This window comes from Mytilus galloprovincialis, chromosome 10, assembly GCF_965363235.1.
Source record: "Mytilus galloprovincialis chromosome 10, xbMytGall1.hap1.1, whole genome shotgun sequence".
In the NCBI taxonomy this organism is placed as follows: domain Eukaryota; kingdom Metazoa; phylum Mollusca; class Bivalvia; order Mytilida; family Mytilidae; genus Mytilus; species Mytilus galloprovincialis.
This window is the reverse complement of record NC_134847.1, coordinates 52,405,013-52,421,490: the sequence shown is the minus strand read 5'-3', so window position 1 is coordinate 52,421,490 and position 16,478 is coordinate 52,405,013. Positions and strand designations below refer to the sequence as shown.

The following is a 16,478-nucleotide window of genomic DNA, read 5'->3' as shown; positions in this document are numbered from 1 at the left end:
ATGATTTTAAAGCCAAAATACTATGTTATTTTACTTAAAAGTCTAAAAACAAAAGTTTACAAATTCATTAAAGTTCGTGAACGCTCACCCTAATCATTTTAAAGCATGGGGTTTTAGAAGCTACGTTATGGACTGTATGACCAATACAGAACTTAAAATATAGCCAAATTAAAATAAGGTCATTATTGCCGAGAAGTGGAGCTTTACTTTCTTAATGTTTATTACATAAAAGAAAAATATTAGATTTTTTTTAGCAAAGAGTCAAATACCGTACTGTGGGTTTCGACTATAACTCAATTGTCCAAAGAAACAGATACAATTGTATCATATAGTCTTTGATAGAAGATAGTGTTACCTGTAAAAATTCTAATAGTAGTATTTTGTTATAATGTGTTGTCCAGTGGCGGATCCAGAAATTTTCATAAGTGGGGGCCCACTGACTGACCTAAGAGGGGGCCCGCTCCAGTCACGCTTCAGTGATTCACTATATAAGCAACCAAATTTTTTCCCAAAAAGGGGGGGGCCCTGCCCCCCCCCCCCCTAAATCCGCCTCTGTTGTCCACTCAAATGAACTATGGTGAAAATATTACTACATGTTCTACGTGTAAATTGCACGGTAATTCCCGTGCATGTAACATATACGGATTAAGGCCGTGTTCACACCAAACGTTAATTACAGTAAACATGTTTACAATTAGTTTAATGTAATGTACACTGGTTTCATTTGTTCACATCTATAAACCTTGTTTAATTACCTGTACATAAGATTTGTTCACACTTGTAAATTATATGTCATTTAAATGTTCATTACGTAGAACCGAATGCATATTTTCGAACAACTGTTTTAGCAGTTAGGTAACGACCATTTCACCTAAAAAAAAAAGGGGGGGGGGGGGGCGTTTGGATTTTTCCAATTTGATTGCTAGCATCGAAAAAAAATGAATAAAATGTTCGCGCGAAAAAAAATCTGACTCAGACCCACCCTGCCCTTTTTGTTTTGGCTCTTTTATAAAATCAATTTTGATGATTTACAGTAGTTTAAAGATACCAAAGATGTCTCGATTACACATTAAAAACGTAAGCTGCATCAGCGTGCGTACAGGAAGAAAAAGAATTGAGATGTTAAAGATCACTACATTTCTATCTTTTGTATTTTTGTTTCAAATGGTATTTTTTATTTCTCCAAGGAGTATTCGGCAAAGGCTGAGGTAATGTTGTTTTATTATTACTTCTAAGCGTATTTCAACGGATCTGAGATGCTAGACAAACAAAACAATTTACCTCACCTTTTTCAGTCATGCATTTATAAGTGAATCGTTGTTTGAGTAAATACCAGTGGCAAATATTTCTGTGTACATCCAGTCGATGATCATACATTTCTATTATCTGTTTTTGTTTCAAATGTTTTTTTTAAAGGAGTATTTGGCAAAGAGAGGGGGTAATGCTTTTTTATTATTATTTCTAAGTGTATTTCAACGGATCTGAGATAAAAGACAGACAAAACAAATTACCTCACTTTTTTCAGCAATGCATATATCAGTGAATCGTTGTTTCAGTAAAGACAAGTGGCAAATATTTCTGTGTACGTCCAATCGATTCGGGAAGACCTTTTCAAATGCGTTATTTGTTCGGCAATGATGATGTTTATGTCTTGATAAGGGATTAATAAAGCTACGTACATGTAAAGTGTTCTTATAACAAATAAATATATCAAGTTTAGCCAAATATTTCTGTAAAGAACTTTAAAAATAATTGTTAAAAATAATTGTCAAAAATCGTTTCTTATATAAATACACATTGTAAAATAAATATTTTTTTGCATGTAGACAAAACATGATTTAAACTACTTGTAAACATTGAGTTTTATCAATGGGAACGTAATTGTGTTTTGTTTATGTGTGAGTTACACTAACACAACACCGAGTTTAGGTCCATGTGAACACGGCCTAAGATTAGATTACAAATTATAAACAACCCCGCTATTTCAAGTGGGTAATAATTATTCAACCTTCCAAAACATGACATAAGTTTACATGATATTGCTGTTTTATTATAAATAAAAGTACACAAATTTCTGCATCAATGAAAACCATGGTTAATGATATTAACACACAACTAGAAAACATGCATGTGGAATCGATTTCGTTTTGAAATTGTCAAAACTGATTTTTATTCAATTGTACACATGATTGAGGGTCTGGATTGGGTCTTAATATATATTTTTTCTAAGCATTTGTTTTTCTCTATTCTTTTTTTGTTTGTTGGTTTTAAATTATTTATTCTTATTTTGTCCTTTATTCTATATTCTGTTTACCCTATCCAGACCCCCATGAATCACCATATTATGTGATTTAATACTGATTATTATTAACACAACCAATGACTATATATTTCTATCACAGACTGTTCATCAAACATATTTGGCGGTGACATCTCTACGGATTTCTGATCCAGGCTTCCATCATTTCTGGCTGTGCTGCTGACATAACAACTGTATATGTAGTTTTGCTGAAAGTATAAAACATTTTTTAAAGCAGTCTTTGTTATTTGGATTTAGGGTTGTCTCATTGGCACTCATGCCACACCTTCTTACATCTATTTATACAATTTAATTCTTATCTACATAGCAAAGTCTTTGAAGGAGTGTAGGAAAATTAACGACAAAATATGTCTGTGTTATCAAATTATGGCCATGTTTTTGTTAAACTTGCTGGGTGTTTCTTTTAAGAACGTTTATGCCATGATTTTCCATGTGTTTTTATATTAGTGGAATGGTTTGTATGAAAAAGCCCTGAAAACTGCACATATTATATATGTGTAACCAAAGTTGTTTGTAGGCAAGTGATTCAATGGTGAAATGAGAAGTGTATGGAAATGTGCTTAGAATCTTTTTTTTTTCTTTATCATTTACTTATTCATAACAGGAGGTGTTGACATCACGTTGAACAGTGACTTCTTTGATATACTTTTCTGACCCATGGAATTCATTGCTTTTATTGCCGGATCTCTGAAACAAAAAATAAAATCCATAGCTGAAATTAAGTTATGTAACAAAATCAAAGCATCATTTCAATTTCTTTTTAACATAAATTGATTTTTCCACAATAATTCTACCTACTGTTACCTGAAACCGGTATCTGTCTAACTCTTTTAGGCCTAGTTTTGGCCCAAGAAAATAAATTGTTTGATAACTATTTCAAATTGGCACATAACGTTTAGAAATGCATAGGATCAAGGAATATAAATGAAAAACATAAAGATTTTTATCTGACAACGTCATAATATGTGCTTTTGTTTTAAAAAATACAGAATTTATGCAGTTTTCTATCTTTTTTTCAGTTGTGGCAACATCCTGCACAGCCGAGAAACAACAAAACAATTTAAAAGAAGCTTTATTATAACTATTGGCATAATCTCACTAAATATAAAGTTGTTTCTTGGGTGCGCACATACTTTTTCAATCTAAAATATACTTAAAATTTGATGAAAAAAACAAGGAAAATCACGAAATTTAACAAAATATGCAAATTAAGTCATGATTTTTTGCCATGGTAACTTGTTCGAATTCAAATTTGTTTTGTTTTTCTTAGTACCTAATACCTTGGTCAAGTTTTCAGTAAGTTAAGAATATGTATAATTACTTTTAAATTTGCAGTAATTTTTGGGCCAAATAAGGGCCTTATTGACCCTACTCCTTTGATATAAATATAAATTCTACAACCGAGTGCCACACGTGAAACAGGATCTGCTTACCCTTCGAGAGCACTTGAGGTCAACGTAAGTTTTATTGAGGTTAGTGATTCTCAGGCTTTAGTTTTCTATGTTTTGTTTCGTATTGTGTTGGTCTTCTTTTTGCCAATGGCGTTATCTTATTTTCGACTTATGGGTTTGAATGTTCCTTTGGTATTTTTCGCGTTTTTTTTTAATATATATGTTTCTGGCAAGTAAATGTATAAGTAAACTTGCTTGAAACTAGAACAGAAGTGTTTTTAATGGACCGAGTGTTAGTTTGAGTTATATCCTTTGTCGCCATGTTGGACCTACATGTAACTTGTTAATCTTTTCATATGACTAATCAAATCAAACTAATGAAACATGCATTGAAAGCAAGTGTGAGAAATAAAGGCAACAGTGATATACCAATGTTCAAAAGACTAGTCATAAATCGATTGAGAGAAAACAAATCCGCTTTTCAAACTTTTACAGAGGGAAACGCATTAACTATAAGAGGAAAACAAAGAAAGAACAGAAACACTGAGTGCAACAAAAACAAACCCCAACATACACAGAAATGAACTATTTGATAACAACTGCCATATTCCTGACTAAGTACAGGACATTTAAAAAAAAATAGGTTAAACAAACATATCACAAACCTTCTGTCATCATCAGCTGGAGGTGGTGCCCAGTGGTCATAATTTGTTTCCACTTCATACCATCTAAATAAACAAAATGTGAAAGTACAATAAAACAGTGACTATGTTTTAAATTAGCTGAAATGGTACTTTAGATCTGAACCCATAATATAAGAATTTATCAGGCTTAGGGCCTGTCATTCATTCAGTTTTCATATATTTTCAATGAGGTAACTTCAATATCTTTCCAACAGTAGTTTGCTGTCAATCCAACTATATCTGTCAGGCTTTTTGTATATGTAAAATTGGATAAGGTGTTGTTCAGCAGAAGTAAGTCCCTAGTTCTCAACACAAAAATACTAAAATGTCTGAAAAACGATAAAACGAGTACAATCTGCCCCACCCTGTTTGGATTCATGTTGCCGAGAGCGAAATGATCGTATATGAGCGAAATAACTTAACTTTATCATTTGGGTAAGAAAAAGTAACTAAACAAACCAATATGTGAAAACACGTTAAAATTTTAACAACAAAAACTTAGCATGATGATCAAAATAACCTTTAAAGTCTCAAACACTTAACAATATATGACAATCGATGAATTGTTAAGAATGTAATTATATATTGCTATACTAATTGTTAAACATGTTTTGGTAGAAACAAATGTGTGACATACGAAGTTTAGTGGTTTGTGGCTGTTTGTTCGCTCTTTAAAAGAAATTTCAGTTGATAAAACACTCGTATTGACAATACATTAAATCTTTTATAATGAGTTTATTTACAACCACTGGGTCGATGCCACTGCTGGTGGAGTTTTAATTTCCCGAGTGTATCACCATCCCAGTAGTCAGCACTTCTGTGTTGACTTGAGTTATCATTGATATGTTAAAAATCATAAATTAACTGTTAAAAAAACTTTGAATTTTTGAAATACTAAGGCTTTTCTACCTCAAGAATAGATTACCTTAGCTGAATTTTGCAAAACTTTTAGGAATTTTTGGTCCTCAATGCTCTTCAACTTAGTACTTTATTTGGCCTTTTTAACATTTTTTTTATTCGAGCGTCATTGATGAGTCTCTTGTCAACGAAACGCGTCTGGCGTAAATATGAAATTCAATCCTGGTATCTATGATGAGTTTATTTATCAAGAATTTAAGTTATATCATTGCAATAGTTCATGTAAAGTTCAACTATTATTGTACATTTTTATACAAACAAAAATCTGGTATCTTGTATGAGTATTTCGCTCCTTATGTACATTGTTTGTCAAAATATGGTATTTTATTTATTTATTAAAAGACATGATGTTAGCCAATCCAAAGTTCATGACTTTGGGGCTAAGTAGCACAATCGAGATCAAACATATATTTTTTGTTTTTATTTTCCATTGCATTTATTTTATTTCTGAAGTAAACCTTCATCAAGAATCCTCAGAAACTAATTTGAAGCAGACATAAAGAATAACTATATAGGTTATGCATGAAAAACCCGCTTAAAAAGAATTATATACTAGTTGTCAAATTATTTTAGGTTACCATTGCTTTAGGCAGTTACAATCGAATCCAATCATTAAAATTCATTACGATAATAAGTCCACAAACCTTCCTGACTTAGCATCCAGTTTCCATATATCTATTGGACCGACCCTCCCTTTAGTTATGACTGCCCCTTCTCCTACGCGAACGCCTCCCATAATCGTGTAAAACGAAGCAGCTGTTGTTGTGTAGGCAACTTTTTCAAGTGCGGCTGTGAAATTTTCAGACATTGCTAATGTCTACAAAAGTAGAAATTTTAGTACATTGTAGTATGGAAAACAATAAAATATACGATATTTGACCTTCATATATGTAAAGCTGTCTCAATTTTCCATAAATATAAGTTATTGAACTTTATTCATTTAAGCAAGTTCTTTTCGTGATCTCTAATTGATTCTTGTCATTTGCACATTCGTCGTCTCATTTGCATATAGTTCTCATACCACTTTGGCCATTTTTACAATATCAATCAATAGCTACCTTTCACCCAAAATGAGGACACTTAATTCTTTGAATGTTATAGCTTTTAGAGTTCTCAATGGTGGACAAGGAAGTAAAGAACTTACATCTCTCAGAAGAAAACTGACAGGACTAGCATTTCTGTCTAAAATTGCGATTAAGATATTCATCCACCATGCTCCCTGGTCTGAAAATTGAAATTGACACTAATAACTAAGTACTCTTGTATAGTATTAAAATAACACTTTATAAAGTTGGTGTGTTCGAACACATCATCGTCATTCAACTCCATTGAGAACCAAAAGAAATGAAAGTCAATGATGTGTAAGTTCTTTAATATGTGTATGACTAAAAACGTTCATCGAAAGCAAGCACACATATTTAAATCTTAAATGGACGTTTCGTCACCAGCCCAATAGTATGCACTTCGGTGTTGACATGAATAACAATTATATGGTCATATTTATAAATTTACTGTTTGCAAAACTATTAATTATTCAAAATAATAATTATTTTCTTATCCAAGGCATAGATTACCTAAGCCGTATTTGGCACATAATTTTTGGAATTTTGGGTCCTCAATACTCTTCAACTTTATACGTGTTTGGCTTTCTAAATTTTTTTGATCTGAGAGTCATTGATGAGTCTTATGTAGACGAAACGCGTGTCTGGTTTAACAAATCATAAGCCTCAGGTACTTTTGTTAACAATTGAATTAGAAATACTTATGTAACGACGAAAAAATAATTCACATGGTCAAGTACTTATCTCAAACAAAGGAATTTTGATTTGTATGTACTTTAATGAGTTTAGGAATTTTTCAGTGTATTAACATCTGATTATTATGTCATCGATTACAACGGTAAATTTATGCAGATTACCAGAGTACTGTAAAAATAGTCGTTATTGATCATATTACTCCATCAGTTTAAACAAATAAATCTACAACTCTCTTGAAAACTCATGTTCACCTCTTTCATCCATTGTCATGGTAAATGCATTTGGTCTTTGGCCAGTTACAAGTCCAACATAGCCGGCATAAGTAATCCCTGTATAGACTGTCTGAAATCAAAAATGGAAATTTTCATTATAATACCCACAAAAACTACAAAAATAAATGAAAAAGGACAAAGTAAAATACCTGCACACATCAAATATAATCAAGTGCTCCCTGTCACCAATTAATAAAGAATCTTAAAATTTTATAAGAATAAAGGGGTCAACCATCTAGAAGTTTATCTATTATATTATAGTAGTATTTGGTTATATAAGTGGGGAATTTTACCCGGATCAATAACTGAGAGGTGATCAATATGTCGAATTTGTTCGAAAATTTCTGGTTTCAAAAGGAAGATACTATATAAATACTGTATCAATTACCTTCAACATCCGTTTTACCAATTATGGTGATCCAATCTCAGACGTCTATAAGACTGATTTTATTGAAGTCAGGAAAATTTTGAGTTTTTTTTTTCTGTTATTTTTGTGGAGTTGATGTGTTTTCGATTACTTTGCACTTAAAGATGTTTTCGAATATTTCAATCTTGCATATCTACTTTCGGATTTTTCAATATCACAGATGTGATTCTGAATTTCACTACTCATAAGAAATTAATCATTCAAACTAGAAATGATTACAGAAGCACTTATATGATCAACGGTTCACCTTATCTTTCTAAATAAAAACCAACTAATTTTCGCGAGCTATTTATTTTCGCGACGTTCGCAAGAAGAGAAATGACGCGAATATAAATTGTCACGAAAATTAAAAACCCGGATTTTTCCTATTCTAACTAAATCAAGTAAACATGAAAATAGCGATATTAAATTGCTGCAAATTGGGATAGAAAAGGATAAACGCAACATAAAGTATCCGCGAAAATAAGTTGGTGTTCAGTACCTTTCCTCCTTTCTGGTAATCTACTCTAATTGAAATATTTCTCAGTATCTCAGTGAAACTGTAGTCTAGGTTTCTAGCGTGCCATATAGTACCATTAACATCCTGCATGACTATACTAGTACAAAACCTAACCATAAAATATAATAAACCAGATGCTCCGCAGGGCGTAGCTTTATACGACCGCAGAGGTTGAACCCTGAACGGTTAGGGCAAGTATGGACACAACATTCAAGCTGGATTCAGCTCTAAATTTGGATTGTGATTAAATAGTTGACACAGCATAGGTTTCTGACACAGAATGAATGTGTTCTAATGAACTTAAAATTTTTGTTTCTCTTAGAGCAATTCACTATGCTGTTGAATATTAATCCTCTCAAAAAAATGTTTGAAGAAATTTTCTTTTTTATTTATGAAATTTCAAATGAGAAAAATTGAACCCAATTTTTTTAATCACATCCCCCTTTCCCTTATTCCAAAACTAATCACAATTAAAATTTCTAATGGAGTTTGCAACAATAACTACTCATTTAAATACATCATAAAATATTAAGATGTAAAAAAACTGCTTGTTATCACTGAATGGTAAAGATTATTTTAATTTATCAGTTGGTAGTAAAAAGTGAATATACATTGTATATTGTATATAACAAAGATTTAAGTTGATTCTGGACAAAGAAAGATAACTCCAATTAAAAAAAATCTTGCTATTGCACAATATTTTGCAATTAGATATTTCCTGCTTACTATTCTGGACAAAGAAAGATAACTCTAATTAAAAAAAAATTTGATATTTCACAATATTGTGCAATTAGATATTTCTTGTCATTGCGCAATACTGTGCAATTGAAAAGACTTGCTATTGCACAATACTTAATATAATAATTTTAGATCCTGATTTGGACCAACTTGAAAACTGGGCCCATAATAAAAAATCTAAGTACATTTTTGGATTCAGCATATCAAAGAACTTCAAGATTTCAATTTTTGTTAAAATCAGACTAAGTTTAATTTTGGACCCTTTGGACTTTAGTGTAGACCAATTTGAAAACAGGACCAAAAATGAAGAATCTACATACACAGTTAGATTTGGTATATCAAAGAACCCCATTTATTCAATTTTTGATGAAATCAAACAAAGTTTAATTTTGGACCCCGATTTGGACCAACTTGAAAACTGGGCCAATAATCAAGAATCTAAGTACATTTTTAGATTCAGCATATCAAAGAACCTAACTGATTCATTTTTTGTCAAAATCAAACTAAGTTTAATTTTGGACCCTTTGGACCTTAATGTAGACCAATTTGAAAACGGGACCAAAAGTTAAGAATCTACATACACAGTCATGACAGTTAGATTCAGCATATCAAAGAACCCCAATTATTCAATTTTGATGAAATCAAACAAAAGTTTAATTTTGGACCCTTTGGGCCCCTTATTATGTTGGGACCAAAACTCCCAAAATCAAACCCAACCTTTCTTTTATGGTCATAAACCTTGTGTTTAAATTTCATAGATTTCTATTTACTTATACTAACGTTATGGTGCGAAAACCAAGAAAAATGCTTATTTGGGTCCCTTTTTGGCCCCTAATTCCTAAACTGTTGGGACCTAAACTCCCAAAATCAATACCAACCTTCCTTTTGTAGTCATTAACATTGTGTTTAAATTTCATTGATTCTATTTACTTAAACTAATGTTATTGTGCGAAAACCAAGAATAATGCTTATTTGGGCCCTTTTTTGGCCCCTAATTCCTAAACTGTTGAGACCAAAACTCCCAAAATCAATCCCAACCGTTCTTTTGTGGTCATAAACCTTGTGTCAAAATTTCATAGATTTCTATTAACTTAAACTAAAGTTATAGTGCGAAAACCAAGAAAATGCTTATTTGGGCCCTTTTTGGCCCCTAATTCCTAAAATGTTGGGACCAAAACTCCCAAAATCAATACCAACCTTCCTTTTGTGGTCATAAACCTTGTGTTAAAATTTCATAGATTTCCATTCACTTTTACTAAAGTTAGAGTGCGAAAACTAAAAGTATTCGGACGCCGGACGACGACGACGACGACGACGACGACGACGACGCCGACGCCAACGTGATAGCAATATACGACGAAAATTTTTTCAAAATTTGCGGTCGTATAAAAATCATTCGGATCGGAACTCCTGTCATTCCACCAAGACATAAAAAAATATATAAGCCTAATATTATATCGCGTAACTATTGTATGACATCGTTCCAAAATTATATGCAGCTTCTTGTGAATCTATTTCATTTCGTTGTAATTTGCAATCACACTCACATATAGGTTTACCGGTACGAATTTTCTGGGTATGTGATGCATGCATTGCAGCTAGAAAAACGCTTCCACGATCAAGGTACCTGGTCTTGCTCCTTCCGGAGTTCATGCGATTCAAACAGATTGTGTGTGTTGTTTGTATCTTCTTATTGAATGTATGAGATTTGAACATCAGTACGAAGTAAAATCAAAATAATACTGAACTCTGAGCAAAATTCAAAACGGAAAGTCCCTAATCAAATGGCAAAATCAAAAGCTCAAACACATCAAACGAATGGATAACAACTGTCATATTCCTGACTTGGTACAGACATTTTCTGATGAAGAAATGGTGGATTGAACCTGGTTTTTGGCTAGCTAAACCTCTCATTTATATGACAGTCGCATCAAAATCTATTATATTGACAACGATGCGTTAACAAAAAACCAGACATAAAAGGTAAAAATGTCAATAACACAGCAGTCAACATTGTGTTACACTCCCAATCACTAAAAAAAATGTAACGAAGAAGCACAAAATGGCATATAGACCAAGCACATCAGAAAAAATTAAGACAAAATACACAAATTTACCATATATAGTACAATAACACTATGACGGGATGTAAAATACTGTTGCCTTTATCCAAACTTCTTATCAAATTTCTTGTTCAACTGCTGATGAACAACCTGACAATTTAAACTGTTGTGTATCATAGAGAAATAATGTTTATCAATAATTCCAAAGAAACAGTCGGAATTTTTTAGGCAAATTGTGATTTCGATACTACTTGACAAGCAGGTTTTTTTTTAAGAACAATGATCTTCTTGATTACTTGACGTCGACCGATGATCATTTATTGTTTTTGTCGTGCAAGATATTTGAGGGAATAAGTCAAAAGATGGTTGCTAGTCCAAAGTGTAAGTTGGTATCTCGTTGAAAGCATAGAAGGCTCATGAGTATTCCTCCATTGACGTTATTGATTCGTTACAAAACATGCAAAACAACTTACGCAGAAATATCATACAACAAATTGCATGTCACCACATCTCCAAGGCTCATGTTCAGTGTTTTGGCAATACCTGGAGGAGAAAGAAAACACACGTCTTTTTTTATAAATCATAACAGCAATATAAAGCAATTATTAAAATAAAATATAATTGATTAGAAGCATTTTAAAAGTGAATTAAGTAAGATATTATACATAAATGACATACGAAAAGTTACACTTCATAGTCTGTCATCCAAATTACGTATACTTTCAAATTATACTTACTGTATTTGACTTGTATAGCAGTATTTTTCGTTTAAATGAATACAATAAGATTATCTGTAAAAGTATATTAAAAATAAATATGCTGTGTCCACAATAAGTAAGAATATCTCTCACCACAGTTGGTGATACATTCTATTTCTTATTTTTTCATTTTAGAGAGATACCTCAAAATTCATCTGTTAAGCAAGATAATCATACCTCTCATTTCACCAGCATACGGTTTTGCTAGATAACTGTCGACATCCGCAGCTATTTTTCTGATGAGTGGTAAACTGATTGTTGGATCGGGTAGAAATTGTCTGAAAAACATCAAAGCCAGAAGAAAGTTCAAGCTTGGACCTTGGCCAAGTTAATTCAATTCAAAGCTTTATATTATTTATAGTCTCGATTCATGAAAACAGACAAAACCACTCAAATGATTTTGTAAATTATTTCATGATGTAAATATCAATCATTTTTAATAAGTGTGTAAGGAAATTACAAAGTTTATGAAAAAATCTCAAACTTTCACGAGGTTACTGGGTCAGATAAAATTCCGTTACGTATTTGCATGCAACAATACGCCACTTCTAATGTTTGGCTCTCGATTTGAACCAATCAGATTCGGCATCTCAAAAAGAAAACTAGTCATCACATTTCCTGAATGTTGGACACACATTAAGGGTTGTGAGAGGGGTGTCATCCTGAATTCAGGGAAAATAATAAAGCATTTTTTCCCAGATCCCGAAAATCAGTTTTCATTTTCCGAGTCCAGATCAGTATAAATTCCCGTAATAATAAAGGCCCAGTCCCAACGTCCCGCAAAAAAGGCCCTTCCGCTTCTCATGTTACAAACAATTTGAAGAGGGGAGTCAAACCTAAAGCAGATTTGATAATTAAGAGAATGTTATAAATTTTATCCAATTATTGGTTTTAAATGAGTTTACCAAAACGTATCTAAACTTCTTAGTTGCGCTGCGGATACACCGGACTACGTACTTTCTACGACATGCTGGATTCGAACGAGAGACAGCATCTTAACCAAAAACACAAAAAGAAAACTTGTTTTGATACAGGGAACCTAGGATAATGCACATCATCTATAAACCCATGGCATGTAAGACAGCAGTAACCTCAAAGATATATTATATATTTATGATAATCTCGGTGATCTTGTGGGAGTGCACTCAATTTGAATGCTGAAGGTCGTGGAAAGATTCCTCATTCGCGAAACTTATACCAATTATTGGGTTTTACTACTCCCCCTACCCCAAGCACCTTGATCTATTTGTGAAGCTCGCAAATACCAGTCGGCCCGACATCAGAGGCAGATTGTTTGTTTTCCTTTGGAATTGTACCTTTATTACATTAACATCTTTCTTGATGTGTCGTCTAGTACAAAGAGGGGTAAATTCATAATTCATAAGCGCATTCTATCGTCCGGAATATCGTGACATGTAATATAATATGCCTTGGTCTATAAGAAAAACCAATATGAGCAGCTCCACATCAAGGCATCACAAAGTGTACAGAGACTATAGACATGATGGAACGTGACTAACGTGTGTAAAGCAGATATTTTCCTTCGAAATATTGTCCCCTAGACCAATTTCATGACTAATGCATCAAGAAATATTCTCCCCATCCATGAAAAATGTCCAGATAAGAACACATTACCAAATGAAATTTTATCTGTATGTACACAATATTTCATAAATAAGTAGTATTACATTTTGTCTTGTTAAAGAGAGGTTATATTTTAAGAAATAGAGACAATGCTTCATAGACAGATTGTCAAGAAATTTTGTCTCATGAAAGGGACTCTTCTGAGGTTATCAACATACAACATTTTGGATATTATGAAATTATTAAAATGGTTTATTTGATTGAAAAAAGCTAACACATCTGATCACATCTAAACTCAATAAAGAGATGCATTAAATTTATTAACAGAAAACTAATTTTTTTTCTCTTTATGAAAAATATCTCAAAGATTTCAGACATTCTCAATTTCATGCACAGAATTTTTCTAGAAAGACATCATTTGATTAAGGTTCATGTGGAATCTTTGACTAATATGGTTGTGTTAACACAACAAAATTTACGCCGGAGTGCAAACAAACCTATAAATCAGCTTGTATATAGCATGCATGTCATAGATTTATAAAAAAAAATAAAAGCATTTTTTGTTATTGAAAACTAAAAAATTAACTGGATTTGATCACCACGTTTTTTTCATTGTTTTAACAAATGATCATGATGATCGTCAAGTGTTTGTTTAGATCACCATCTTTTGAAGGACTGTAGAAAACATGCAGAGCAAAATACAATTACAATTTTAATTCCCTGTATTTAAATTCTATAACATGTAAGCCCTAAAATGTTTCCAGATGCACAAATGTGTGTGTGTGTGTGTGTGTGTGTGTGTGTGTGTGCACTCTGACAGTAAACTATGATCAATTATGAGGTGTACACAAATAAAATGTTACAGGATGAAATCAAATTACATGACACTATATTCATTGACTACATACATAAGATTTTCAATAAATTTTGGGACGTGAATAGAATATAAGTGATATCCTCTTATTTAAACATTTTTTTATTAAATGAGAAGAAAGTATAAGACCTGAAACCGGGCAAATTATATATAACTGGTGAGTATGACATACTTCATTATAGCGTAAATATCTGGTACAAGTTGTTTGTATTTTAGAGCCACTTCTGTCCATCTTTGTTCTTCAGGTAGATCAAGATTAACAACAAACGCTGGTGGATTGACAGGGTCACTAGAAAATCCATTAACACATGCAACTGACAACAAAATCAAGAATGCAGAAAACATTGTTATGGAGGTTGCCATGTTTTTTATCATGTGACGAGTCAGTTATGTCATATGATTTTAAGCGTACAAAAATCATTCACGTTTAAGTATGTGATATTATAGTACCTTTGAATAAAACAGAAAATTATTGCGGTGTTATAAAAAAAAGAAAAAAGCACGAATCAAATGAGAACAGACAACATTATTATGACCAAAAGGAAAATGACAATAAATGATAATGAACTGTTGCACTAAATACAATATAATCATTACGATAATTATGTGGAAAGATCGAAAAAAGAAGTTATATTATATTGTATGATAAAGCAAGGACTGTTAGACTCTCACTATTTAGGGGGCACTATACAAATCCTTGTCTAATTTTTTTTAGAAAGCCAAAGTTTGGATATCGTGAAGGGACAATAGCTGGTAATTTACCGGGATTCCGTTAAGCGGTAGTAATCAACTTTTAAAAATCAATTAATGACTCTTCTGCATGTGTCACAAATTCCTGATTTACAACTTTCACTGAGGGATGCCGTGAAGAAAAACCTTTAAAACTGGTGGACATGGTTGCATACCTCTCTTGCAAATGTAAAGTGGGTTGTATAGCAATTCCAAGTGTAATTACAAAAAGCAGAATATTTGGTGTAATTCGAGATGACATGATTCGGTCACCTTTCCCAAAAAATACAATCATTGTATAATATTGTATAGTATGGTAAAAAGTTAAATCACAAAAATACTGAACTCAGAGGAAAATCTAATCGGAAAGTCCATAATCACATGGCAAAATCAAATGACAAAACACATCAAAAACGAATGGACAAGAACTGTCATATTCCATATGGTATTAAATAGAGTTATCAATGTGTTTCATAAATTACAACTACGTATTATCAAGGATTTGTATAGTAAGAAGGTTCTTACTATAGTGTGTGATAACATTGTGTGAGGGAATTCGACGTTTGATGTACCACTGTTCACTCCAGTGCAATTTATGACAATACCACTGCATCAATCAGAATTATTTTTTTGCAGTGTTTTAAGAAATGATTTTGCTTTGTTGTCGCGTATTATTTGTGAAACATTCAATGTTTTAAAAAGGCGAATTTTCTTTATAAAGTCAATGATTATGTTGACTTTTGAAGGCCAAACTTTCTACAGCCTTAAATACGCTAATGAAAGATCCAAAAACTATACCAATACATAACGACATGATTATGAAATTATAACAAATCTATTGGTTAACAAATTTTTACTCGTTATTGCAAAATAATGAACTTAATATATCTGACATTTTCTCCCTACCCAGTTTACCCCTATACATTTTTATGATGTGGACTGGTCATTGTTATTGAATCGTAGGCAATTTGATTGGATTAAGTTGTTATTAGTTTACCTTCAAACTTGTTTATGCTTTTCATACATGACTATTGATTAATTAGAACGTGCATGAATGTGACCGGTAACTAAAATGACCTTCAAACTGGACACTGGACGAGTCAATATTATGTTTTATCAATGAAAGTTAAGGTATGAAAGGTAAGAATTGCCACTTATTCGATTTTCACAAAATTTTCGGAATATACAGTTGGAAAGGTTATTTTTTAAAAGCCTATTGTGAAGAGTAAAGAGAAAGTTTACAAATAATACGTTTTGTTCCATTAAACAAGTCATTTTCGTAAAAGAAATACCGAAATATATTTTACGCACGACTACGGCAGGTAAAATTATTATTTATCATAATAAAAAAAAGCATTTTTCAGTCTCACTGAAATATGTTGATTACAATTAATCCCAAACTTGAGAAGTAAGTAACTAAAGTCAAAATATGTCCGATCTGCCTATTTCTGCACATCAAAAGTCA

General features: G+C 32.2%; 1 protein-coding gene across 1 annotated transcript; it reads right to left on the bottom strand.

Annotated features, from left to right (window-relative positions):
• Positions 1 to 2,028: 2,028 nt before the first annotated feature.
• On the bottom strand, positions 2,029 to 14,676 carry LOC143047806 (N-acylethanolamine-hydrolyzing acid amidase-like). Its single transcript, XM_076221083.1, has 10 exons — positions 14,457 to 14,676; positions 12,004 to 12,104; positions 11,542 to 11,611; positions 8,250 to 8,376; positions 7,321 to 7,411; positions 6,457 to 6,536; positions 5,957 to 6,129; positions 4,377 to 4,439; positions 2,912 to 3,007; positions 2,029 to 2,508 (listed from the first exon to the last, which is right to left on the bottom strand). Exons 1-10 carry the CDS (start codon positions 14,657 to 14,659, stop codon positions 2,436 to 2,438), a joined length of 1,077 nt encoding a protein of 358 aa, XP_076077198.1. The 5' UTR covers positions 14,660 to 14,676; the 3' UTR covers positions 2,029 to 2,435.
• Positions 14,677 to 16,478: the final 1,802 nt, after the last annotated feature.